Source organism: Echinops telfairi, unplaced genomic scaffold (assembly GCF_000313985.2).
Source record: "Echinops telfairi isolate 266 unplaced genomic scaffold, ASM31398v2 ScPeMD7_35;HRSCAF=133_1, whole genome shotgun sequence".
Taxonomy (NCBI): Eukaryota; Metazoa; Chordata; class Mammalia; order Afrosoricida; family Tenrecidae; genus Echinops; species Echinops telfairi.
This window is the reverse complement of record NW_022103933.1, coordinates 772,710-785,346: the sequence shown is the minus strand read 5'-3', so window position 1 is coordinate 785,346 and position 12,637 is coordinate 772,710. Positions and strand designations below refer to the sequence as shown.

Genomic DNA, 12,637 nt, shown 5'->3' with positions numbered 1-12,637 from the left:
TGAAGGGAGAAATCGGACAAGGCAAGATATGACAAAATAATAATTTATAAATTATCAAGGGCTCATGAGGGAGGGGAAAAAATGAGGAGCTGATGCCAGGGGCTTAAGTGGAGAACAAATGTTTTGAGAATGATGAGGGCAATGAATGAACAAACATGCTTTACACAACTGATGTATGTAAGGATTGTGACAAGAGTTGTATGAGACCCTAATAAAATGATTTTTTTTTTTTTAAAGAAAATGCAGACTTGGTGACAGATGAAGCTGGAGATCTCATGATAGAATTTTCCAAAACCAAAGACTCGTTCATAACAAATACCCTTTTTTCAACAACACAAAAGGTGTATTATACACCTGGACTTCCCCAGATGGAACACAAAAGAATCAAATTAGCTATATCTGTGAGAAAACATGATGGAGAAGCTCAGTATCAGCAGCTAACAACAGACCAGGGGCCAAATGTGGAACAGACCATCAATTGCTTATATGTAAGTTCAGGATAAAGCTGAATAAAATTTAAAAAGATAGGACCTAGAGTCTATCCCATCTGAATTTTGAAAACATCTCAAAAAACACATTTGATGCACTGAACACCAATGACAGAAGACCAGATGAGCTGTGGGAGGACATCAAGAACAGCATTCATGAAGAAAGCAAAGGGTCATTAAAAAGAGACAGAAAAGATCCAAGTGGATATCAAATAAACTCTGAAACTTGCTATTAATCATAGAGTAGCTAAAGCAAGTGGAACAAGGAAGAAGGAATTGATTAGAAATTTTCAAGGGGCAGCTTGAGAAGACAAAGCCACATATTATAAAGAAATGTACAAGGCTCTAGAATTAGAAAGTCAAAAAGGAAGGACATGCTCAGCATATCTGAAACTGAAAGAACTCAAGAAAAAATTCAAGCCTCGAGTTGCAATTTTGAAAGATTTTATAGGCAAAATTGAAGGAGGCATAAAGCATCAAGAGAAGATGGAAAGAATAAACAGTCAATGTACTTGAAAGAACTAGTCACAAGTCTACCATTTCAGGAGGTAGCATAAGAGACAAGAACCAATGGTGCCAAAAGAAGTTCAAATTATACTGAATACATTAGCCCAAAACAAGGCTCCAGAGATTGATGGAATATTTGAATACTGAAATACTCAATACTTGATCATCTATGCCAGGAAATGTGGAAGGCAACTACCTGGCCAACTGACTAGAAGAGATCCACATTTGTGCCCATTCCAAAGAAAAGTGACTCAACAGAAGTCAAACTATAGAAGGATATCACTGATATCACATGCCAGTAAAATTTTCCCAAAGATTGTCCAACAGGATTGGAGCAGTACTTTGACAGGGAGCTGCCAGAAATCAGGATGGATTCAAAAGAGGGTGTGGAACAAGGGACATCATTGCTGATGTCAGATGGAGTTTGGCTCAAAGCAGAGCATACCAGAAAGATATTTACTTGCATTTTATTAACAATGCCAGGGCATTCAACTGTGTGGCTCATAACAAACTATGCATAATTTTGAGAAGAATGGGAATCCTAGGACACTTCATCATGATCACTCAGAACTTATCATGGATTAATAGGCAGTTGTGTGACTAGAACAAAGGAATATTGCATGGTTTAAAATCAGGAAAGATATGCATCAGGGTTGTCTCCTCTCACCAAACTTTGAATTATGGTGCTAGAGAAGAACATTGAAAGTGCCATGGGCTGTTATAAGGACAACCCAATTTGCATTAGAAGAAGTAAGTCCAGAGTGCTCCTATAAGGCATAGATGCCAGGAAACTGTCTTACATACTTTGGACATGTTTTCAGTGGGGAACAGTCCCTGGAGAATACTATGATAGGTAGACTTATTGTGCCAACCTGGCCAATAGGAACATGTGGGATTAATAAGGTCGCAGTTTGATCAGAGGGCAAAGAGATAAAAGGCTCGAAAAGGCCGCCCCTCTCTCTCCTGCTCTCTGGTGATGGGACGAGCATGTAGCTGCTTTAGCTAGTTCTCTGCCTCAATTTGTGAGCTACACTAACCTGTGGGACAGTCAACCCGTAGATTGTGTCGCTAGAGCTTGAGGTTCCTTCGCCACGCTGCTGGTATAGACATTGCTTGAGCTTGAGGCTGGTGGGTCCTGTGGTTTTGCATTGCTTGAGTTTAATATCCCATCAGGGCCTGTTTTGCTAAGCTCCTGAATTGCTGACTGACTGTTGGTGACCTGCCCTGCTGTTTGCTGCCTGTGGCCGGACTGCCTGCATTGTTCTAGGGAAGATTCAGCTGTCTGCTTCGTTCACCTTGGATGCAGCAACCCTTCTGAATTGACAGGCTTCCAGAATACTAACTGTTCCACAGAAGTTATATAATCATAAGTGTCCTGGTTTTGTTTCTCTAGAGAACCTTGTCTAACACAACAGTGAAAAGGAGGAAGATCTTCAATAAAAATGGATTGACACAGTGCCTACAACAAGCACAAATATGACAGTTGTGAGAATAGCACAAGATTAAGTGTGTGTCATTCTGTTGTACAAAGTGTCACTGTGAACTGGAATCAACTCAGTGGCACCTACCCATGGCAATGACACCACCATCTTATACTAACAAAAAAAACATATAAGATAGTGGGTGAGCATGGGCAGGGAGGTGATAAAAACAAAACAAAACACACACAAGATAAAATGCACATTACTATCAGTAATCAAATGTATGTATTGGGCAAAAACCAAAAATGACCATATACTCTCCTCTATTAAATTTACTCTCAAGTTGAGGATTTGAGTTAATATTTTTCTTTCTTCTGCAAGACCTACAATGTAGTTGTAGAGAATGCGATTATCCATAATCAAGTTTTTAAGGCATTCATTCCTAATGGAAACCACTAGGACAAATTTTTTAAAGAAATATTTTAATAGTAATTTGGTAGCATACATCCAAAAAACATTTAAGCAGCTAGAGAAAACTGATAAATTGTATCATTGTTTTATCTCTATATAATCTTGAGAAAAGATGTTCATATTAGGAGTCTTTCTCATTTTTTACTGTAAAGGCATAGTCTTTCTTGGGCTCAAGTGACCTGACTTGTTATTTACAAGTATTATTAAGGTTTAAAACAATCCTTCTTTAATAAAAAAACAAACATCCCAATGACATCCTACTCATCTTGGAGACTCACTTCAACTGCTCCTCATACCCTTTCAGGCTGGACTTTTTATTTCTCCTTTCCTTCTGACCCTGAATTCGGAATATCTTCTTCCTGAGTTCTTTCTGCTGTGTCCGTTTCTCCTCCTCTTCCTTTTGTTTCACTTTGAAGTGCTCTTTATTCTGCAGATGCTGTTGCTCTTTGGCCTTCTTCACCTTATGACTGTGCACTGTACTCAGAGCATCCAGCACTGCAAGGATCTGATATGAAAACTCAATGAGTATCAGAACATTCTTACAGCTATTACATGCTTAAATCTAAGTTTCAGAGGACCTAACCACCTCAATTGATTTTTTAAGACTAGACTTAATCTATAATCTGAAATAAGTACCTAGTAAACATATATCCTAACTGGTAAATAACAATTTACATGAAGATCAAAGTAAAAGCATATTTACTTAGCAAACTATCGTCAGCTCTCTGTATCCAATGTTCCATATCTATAGAATTAACCAACCACAAATTGAAAATAATTGGAATGCAAAAAATAATTACGTGGTCAAAGCTATCCATTAAAGGCTAAGAGGGAGCATACAAAGTGCTATTTATATAGCAATTGCATTATATTAGGTATTATAAGTTATCTAGAGATGATTTAAAAGTATAAAGAGGAACATGTGTATGTTATATGCAAATACTATACCATTTTATATAAGAAACGTGAGCACCCATGATTTTGGTATTAGGGTAGGAAAAAAGATAAATATTTTCCTCCAAAGCCAGAAACAAAGTTGAAGGTTAAACAAAGTACAGTTATATAAATCTAAATCTCACAATTTTTTAATAGAAATAATATATAAGGAAATAAGTATTGTCAACACTAACAATTTATAAAAAATGTTGGTTTTGCTTGTTTCTGTCTCAAATCCCATCAGTTATATAAAGGGTGCAGAGTGATTCATCAATTGGGTAGGTCCTATTACGATCCTCCTTATTAAAATGCATAAGCCAGAACATGACTAAACGAAAGAGGGGAATAGATCACACACTTTCCCCTAACTTCTAGGTCTAGTGCTCCCAAAAGTCTGGCCCTCCTCTTTTTGAAATGTACTATGAAAAACAGTTTTCACATGTAAATGAGTAAGCCATCCATCATACCTTCCGTTCATGAGGCTCCCGTATGACGACTGGTCTCTGTCTGTCTTTTGGCACCTTGCCTGCCTTTGCTTGGGTCTTGGGTTTGTTCTTAAATGGCAGAGCTTTCTGCAAGGCTTTTGGAATGTGCAGTGAATTAAAATGTTTCCTTTGCCTCACTATAGGCTGAAAAGAAAAATAAATCAAAGAGTGTAACATATTAAAACCATGTTCTCAGTGCATTTAAAAAGTTTTGCAAGATATCTTCAAAGACTTGACTTTCCCATAAGATCAATAACATCAAGACTTTGTTGACCATCATCAGAAATAAGAATTCAATCACCAATCTAATACTGACTGCCTCAATGGACAAACATAATAGTAAAACAAAGGAACGTACATGGAGGACTTCAATAAGTTCATGGAAAAATTCCAGTCCCTTTTCATTCTACATATCTATAAACCTTTAGAACTCCCCTTGTATATTTTATTGATAATTATTTCATAAGATTTACTGTACCAGTTTATTCCTGTTTGTTCTGAGCTCATATTTCCACATCATATTTATTTTAATGAAAAATGCAAAGCTTTGGACACTGAGGTAGTATTATCTCACTTAAATATATATATTTTAAACTTGAATATAATTCTCTCTGGAGTCAGGTGTAGTAGCGTAGTAGTGTTACACATTGAGCTGCAACAAGGTCAGCAGTTCAAAACCACCAGCTATGCAGCAGAAAGATGAGGCTTTCTACTCCTATAAATATTTATAGTCTTGGTATCCTTTAAGGGCAGTTCTACTCTGTTCATTAGGATTGTTATGAGTCAGAAGCGACTAGATGGTAGTGAATATACACTTTTCTGAATGTGAGAACACAGCTCTTCCAATTAGCACAGTGTTCACCTCTGATCTCATTAAAAGTTTAGCTTTATTCTACTATATTTTAAGTATTTCTAGTGGAAGGCCAGCTGAGGGAGATTTAAACAATAGATGAAGGCTGTGGTAGCTGGAAGATTTTATAACAACTTGAATTTGTATGGAAGTGTAGGTGTGGAACCCAACCTGTCGATCAGGTCACAGCCTGATGATGTCTCCTTGGAGGTGTGGCCTACTTATAAGAAAGAAACTGCGAGCCTCCCCCTCTCTCTGCCCTTTGCCTTCCTGCTTCTGGGACTCTTACCTGCCTCCAGTGGTGGCTCCATCTGGGCCAGATCTTGAGAGCTGTTGGCGATCTGCCATATTTCCACTGACCTTGGAACCACTTGACTATGTACCCACTAGTCTGTGATCGTTTCCCATCACGCTTCAACTTTCTGCTTCATTAGCCTGCATCTACATGAGGCTGAAGAGAGCCCCTGCTACTATCAGACTTAAGGACTTGAGTTGACTTCTTGATATAAGATTGTTTTTTGATATAAAGTTCTTCCTTATACATATGAGTGTCACTGGATTCATTTCTCTAGTCACCCTGGCCTAACACAAAGGAAAAACATTCTAAATTAAATTTTCCAAAATTGTCTGCCATCAAGTGAATCCCAATTTCACCATAATTTAAATCCTATGCTTAAATTAAATGAGATGGCCAAAACACTATTAATATGTCGAAAGCTCTGCCCTTGGGTCCTTACTAAAAACAAGATCAGTATTCACTGTATAGAGAATAATATCCAATCATTTGTTTAGGAATCTATGCTCTAGAATTAAAGAATGCAGATATAATAAAAATAAGATAACCCCAAAGTTTACTATTTTATAGAATAAGTCATGCCTGGGGGAGACTTGTGCTTGTAGTAAAATGACTGATGGCCTTGAACTACCCTCTCACAAATTAACTAAATATCCTGGATTAAAAAAAAACAAAAAAACCTTTTAAAATTCATTAATTAGGCTGCCAAGAAAATAGAGGACACTCTCAGAGATAAAAATCTAAATAAAAATGGGAATGTAGACACTAACCCAAACCCTAAAACAAAAAGAGTGAAGAAGACTACTGCTGGCATGGATGTGGACCAACTAGCATTCTGATAGCTGTTTGTGGGAGTTTAACTTGGTATGACTTTGAGAAACAAAGCATTATACACTAAAACTGAATACACGCAAACTTTATAACCTACAATTACATGTTAGGGAATCTATTCAGCAGAAATGTAAGCACAACAAACACACTAAACAACTCACATAGACCAATCAGCATTTAAAATGAACAAAAGTGCAAATGTCTATTGAACAAAAGGAATAAACTGTGACATACTCATATAATAGAATTCTATTTGGTAGTAAAATGGAATATCCATTATATAGAACATGAATAAATTTTATGATACTTAATGAAAGAAATCAGAATAGTACAAAGTTTATAATATTGCAAATGAAGTGCTTAGATCCTTTGTGAGGGTGGAACCATATAAAAAGAAGGTATATGAAGCCCTAACAAAAGAATTAGTCAGTTTTGCCACGCCACTAGGCTTAAGATGGAGTTATTAAAAGATAGGAAGAGGGGTACACCTCACTACCCACAAGAACGAAGAGTTAGGAGTGAGATTGATCCTTTGGATCCAAGGTCCCTGCTCTGAGATACACCTAGACCCAGGAGACAGAGCTATTACACTGGATATATTGCAAGATGGCAAGCAGCAGCAACAGAAAAATGCTACTGGTAGAGTGGGGTGCCTCTGGACACTTAATAATAGAGCTAAAGAGCTTTTTAATATTTGCTCAAGCAGAGCAGAGTCTGAGAGAACGAGGGAAGCCTGCCTGCATGCACAGCTGAAAAGCTGATGAAGGAACTACATCCTGAGTCATTCCTAATGCTGAATTGTAACCTGTTACTTCTCTGATAGACACTGTAACTGTGAGTACAGTTTATGAGTTCTGTGTGGTCACTGTTTATGAAACCAACAGAGAAGTGGAGAGTGCCATGAGTGGAAATGCTTGTGTTACGAACTGATAAGAAAGTTGAGATGAAGGATGTTTGACCTCCCCTCATAAAAATCGGCCCTTGCCTGGTGTTGATCTTTTCCCTTGTGGGCTTAGAGGACCTCTGACACTACCTTGCCTTTTTCATTTAACAAATATGTATAAAAATATTAATATGACTTATGTCTATCAAGTAAATGCTGTTCTCTTAACTAATACATACATAACTTGTACCTTATACAAAGAATCCTTGCTTGGCTTTAGTCTGATACCACGTGCAAGTCTGAGTTGACCTGTTGTCCTCATTCCTGACCAGCTGTCTTTCTCACCCACTGGTTTCAATAAAGATGTGACTGGATTATAGAAGGTTGGAATGGACACAGGATACCAAGTTCGCATGAAAACAATATCTGAAAAAAGAAAACATTCTTTTAATATTATACAGGAACAGATAAACAAGCTCTGCTATATTCATACTATGCATCAATAAAAAACAATGACAACTCTCTTAAACACAAGATATGGGCAAAGCTAGAGAGCATTATGCTTAGCAAACTCAGTCAATTTTATAAAGATAAATACTTAACACCATTTCATTAGGAAAATCAAAGAAAAAGAAACATGGCTTATATATTGATAGATAAGAATTTGATGACTATGAGGGCAGAGACTGGGCTAAGGACAGGAAGAGAGGAGGAATATGTTATTGAGGAGAGAAGGTAGAAGGCTGGAAGAGGGTGAGAAAAAGAATCACATATATGAAGCTTTTAATGAGATACTGTGGTTGATTTCATTTCTTGAGAAGGACTATGTAAATATATATAGTCTGTTTCTTTAAAAACACCCTCCTCAAAAAAAAAAACTCCCACCAGACTTTTTATCACTCAAACCTAAATAGTAGTCTGTGTGGCTTAAAACAAGGGATGAAATAAAATTTAATCTATAGAGATAGTAACTAGATTAACAGTTTCATAGGGTTATGGCACAGGAATTTGGGGCTAATAGTAATGGGTATAAGAATGAAGAAAATATTCTGAAGTTGACTGTGGTGATGAATTACAACTCTTATTAATATAAACTATTGAATTATGTGGTTAATTAATTATATATCAATTAAAAGGGGGTGGGGTCCACAGTGAACTAGTACACTGCTCAAAATGTCTTAACTGAGAACAGTTCTTAAGAAATCTGATTAGGAGTTATAGCAAGATGGCGACCAAGTGGAACTCTGCAGAAATCAGTGCAGGAGAGCCAATGAGGGAAACTCCATTCTTCAGGGTCACAGGAGAAATAGCATAAAGATAAGTAGACACAGATCCACTAGGTTTTAGTGGGCCTTTGGCTTGCCACTGTGTAGGCCGACTGGTACTTAGCTTTAGCCCTGCCACAGTTCAGCCTGTGCCAGGCTGCTCTGACTGGCCCAAGGGCTTTACTTCAACACAACCTCAGTTTGCTGCCACTTTTGGGCAGGGTTTAAACCATGGTCAGGCGATCAGGGCTCAGCTATCTCTTTACTATTTTTCTCTCTCTCTTCTCTTGCCTACCACAGTCTCAAAGGGCTCAGGTTTGTTTATTTGTTTGTTTCCTCCCTCCACCCCCCAACCCCTCTTTCTTTTCACATGCCACTGCCAGTTCCAGGCCACTCCCTTCTACCTAGGGCAACTCCACCAGCTCAGATGGGGGAGTTCGCGTCCATCCTCTGTGGCCTTACAGGCAGCTGGGGAAATCCTGCCCACTTTCTGGCGCTCAGCAAATGGCTCCCATCTACCCTCCAAGGCCCTCTAAGTGGCTGGGGGACCTCCTGCCTGCCCTTTGTGGTGCTCTGCGTGACTCTGGGACACGTGCCTGTCCACCACAGCCCTACATGTGGGTGAGGGAACTTCTGCCTGCTGCAGTGCTCCACATGGCATAAGGGAGCTTCACTGGCCCTCTCCAGCACTCCACACTGCTGTGAGAACCTCTGCCTGACCTCTGCAGCGATCTTGCAAACTAAGGCAATTCCACATACCATCTGTGGTGCTCAACACCAAAGTGGGAACACCCACCCCCACACCCTCCACGGCACTCCCATTGCAGCGGGCACCCCCCCCCTCCCCCCGAAGCACACCTTCTGAGGTGCTCCAAGCCACTATGGGCCATACCACCATGGCTTCCTGGGAGATCATTTACTGGAGCATCATCCTTGTGGGCCCACAACGACTCAAATAGTGTCCCCTGAGAGGATCATCAAACTTGCCCTCCAAATAACAGAATACTGTTTGGCTATGGAAACAGTGAAACCATGGGAAAATAAAGACCGATGCCCCAGTGCAGTTAGCTGTAAGCAGTTCAAAGAAGTATTCATACAAGTCTCCTAGAGAGCTCAGTGCTCTTTGACTCTCTGGAAAGTGGTGCCGGGCTCCTCTAAAATGACACGCAAACACCAACCAGCCCAAACAACCTCAACAAAACAGAAGAGAAACAAAGGCAATGTTGGAAGAAGTCCTGAACCAAGCAACGAGATAAAGGTCATGCACCAAAGGGAAATATAAGACCTAAGGGATGAGATAATACAAGTCAGTAGCAAATTCACAGACTTCACCAAAAGAGTTGAGGAGGCAGAGAATCACACTGGTGACCTAAAAGACAACAAACAGGAAAGGCAGTCAAGTAAGACAATCAAGACGCAGAAGAAAACTTGAAAGCCATGTCTGATGCTATGAAGAGGAAGAACAAGCCATGTCTGACACTATGGAGAATAACTGGACTACCGGAACAAGAAATAACAAAGTCAACAGCAAAAACAGAGAGGAAATTCTTAAAGGAAAACTTCCCCAGGGGCTTAATGAATGAAAACCAAGCAATCATTCAGATCAGCTGGAGTGAACCCCAAGAAGTCACCAAGACATATAATAGCTGAACTATCCAACTTTGGGGTAAAGGAGAAAATCATTAGAGAAGTTAGGGAGAAACAGTCACCCATAAAGGCACCCAAATAAAAGTATGCTCACACCTATCAGCGGACTTAATGAAGAAGAGGAGAGAGCTGAGTAACATTCCATAAAATTGAAGGAAAATAACACAAACCCAAGAATACTCTATCCAACCAAATTATCTCTTAACACACTAAAGACCAGATATTTTTTTTGCCAACTTACCCAAGTGGCCGTGTATTTTTTCAGCTGTTAGGTGTTTTTTTTGCATTAAACCATAAATAGGTTTACATCTCATCAACTTTTTGTCATATTTATTTAAAACATGAAGACAATCAAGTTTGATACATTCACTACTGATGTAACCAAGCAGATGGCATCTGAAGACAGCGTGTAGAAATCACGAGTTTTCTCGTGATTCGTCCGTAACAGATGGGAGAAGAGTCTTCCCAGTGAAGGAAAAGCTCAAAAGAATATGTTAAAAGAACCCAGCCCTACAAAATATCCTTCCTGAGCCAGTATGGGCAGAAGAACAACACTCCCTGAGCACAACTAAAAGACCACCACATAGAGCAACTTCACCCAGAGGTCAACAAATTGAAAACACCCCCCAAGATAGCAATGGTTCAATGGTGGAAAGAATGAAACACATACACAACACACTGATAAGAAAGGGAGTATAATAGTTAAGGTTTATTTTGCCACCTGGGCAACGGCCACATGTGGGATTAAAGGTGGAGAGATAAATGCAAAGGGAGTATAATAGTTAAGGTTTATTTTGCCACCTGGGCAACGACCACATGTGGGATTAAAGGTGGAGAGATAAATGCCTTGGTGAGCCCCACCTGCCTGGTCTCTAGCTCTGATGGTCGGACCAGTGTGTGGCTGCCTTAGCTAGTTCTCTGCCCCAGCTGGGAAGGCTCACTTCCTGCAAGACATCCTTGAGGAGAAGCCACATGGACCTACCCTGATGGAGCCCTAGGTGCTGGAGAAGCCGCCAGTGGAGACCCCTGCCAGTGCTGAGATGCTTACACGCTCACTGATTTGCCTTTCCTTCTACATTTGGCGTCATTGCTTGTGTTTTATGAGTTTGAGGAGGGCTTTGTAGATTGGTGTCAGACATATGCGCTAATATTGGACTTCTGGGCTTGGACTGGACTGGGTTGGGATGCTTACCTTTTATATAAATCTCTCTCTTATACACATAAGAGTTTCTGTGGACTTGTTTCTCAAATACACCCAGACTAACACAGAGAGGTAGGAAAACACCCAACACAAAAGGTAAAAGATGATATCGGAGTCCACAAATGGATGTAATAAATCTGAATACCAATGGACTGAACACAGGCATTAAAAGGCAGAGGCTAGCAAACTGAATTAGAAAACACAATCCTGCTGCCCACAGGAGACACATCTCAAGATTATAGGCAAAAATAGACTGAGCATCAAAGGCTGGAAAAAAATATACCAAGCAAATGGCATTTAAAAAAAACAAGGTTGCAATCTTAATCTCAGACAAAATTGATGTCAAGGTGCAAGCCATAAAAAGAGACAGGAGGGACACTGTATAAAGCTCAAGGGAACAGTAGACCAAGAACCAGTGAACATAATATTTATGTGCCCACAAAAGCTACGAAATTCATCAATCAAAAGCTCCAAAAGATGAAAAAAGAAACACAGGCTCAACAATTATAGTAGATAACTTTAATAGACCACTCCCTAAAAAAGATAGATCACAGGGAAAGAAACTGAATCAGGAGGTTACAGATCTAAACATTACAATTAGACAACTTAACCTGATAAGATATTTTCAGAGCTCTCTAACCAAATACAAAAAAATTCATTCTTTTAAAGTCCACATGGCACATACTCAAAGACAACATAGAGACACAAGTCAAATCTGTAAATCAAGCACATAGAGATGATACAGGCTTCTCTCTCTGACTACTATGCCATAAGGCTGAAAGTCAACAAAAGGATTATTAAGAATTCCAGGGCAAACAATTGGAGGATGAATAACTCTTTACTACAAAAGGAGTGGATACTGGCCCAGATCAGGTGGGCAAAGAACATGAACAGAAGTTTCACAAGGGCAGAAATACGAATGGCCAACATATGAGAAAATGTTCATTAGCCATAAGAGAAATGCAAATTAAAACAACTATGAGATGCCACCTTACACCCAACTCAAAAAATCAGAACGTACCAAGTGTTGGAAGGGCTGTGATGAGATAGTAACTCTCATCCACTGCTGGTGGACCTGCATGTATGTAAAGCCATTTTGGAAGTATGCTTAAAAATGCAAAAGGGAAAAGGGGAAAAATCCAATATATACATACATTTCTGGGGTAAAGTCCAGGTACTATGGCAGGGGCCAGACCTAATCCACGGATATGTATAGCAGCCAACTAAAAATGGGGGGGAGGGGTGTGAGAAGGGTAGCAGGGGAACAGGGCAGTAACCCACCCAAGGGTAGGGTATTGTTTACATCTCCACAGGAGAGGGAGAGGGGGACCAGACTTCAACCCAGTGGGCCAAGACA

General features: G+C 39.5%; 1 protein-coding gene across 4 annotated transcripts in view; it reads right to left on the bottom strand.

Moving 5' to 3' along the window:
- Nucleotides 1–2,703: 2,703 nt before the first annotated feature.
- Nucleotides 2,704–12,637, bottom strand: part of BMS1 (BMS1 ribosome biogenesis factor) — an 83,444-nt gene continuing 73,510 nt past the window's right edge. For all 4 annotated transcript variants that reach the window (XM_004716769.2, XM_045290277.1, XM_045290275.1 and 1 more), the window contains 3 exons: nt 7,418–7,593; nt 4,291–4,452; nt 2,704–3,392 (listed from right to left, as the gene is read on the bottom strand). In XM_004716769.2, the coding sequence (XP_004716826.1) occupies nt 3,162–3,392; nt 4,291–4,452; nt 7,418–7,593 (569 nt within the window). In that variant the 3' untranslated portion in view covers nt 2,704–3,161. The remainder of the gene's footprint in view (nt 3,393–4,290; nt 4,453–7,417; nt 7,594–12,637) is intronic.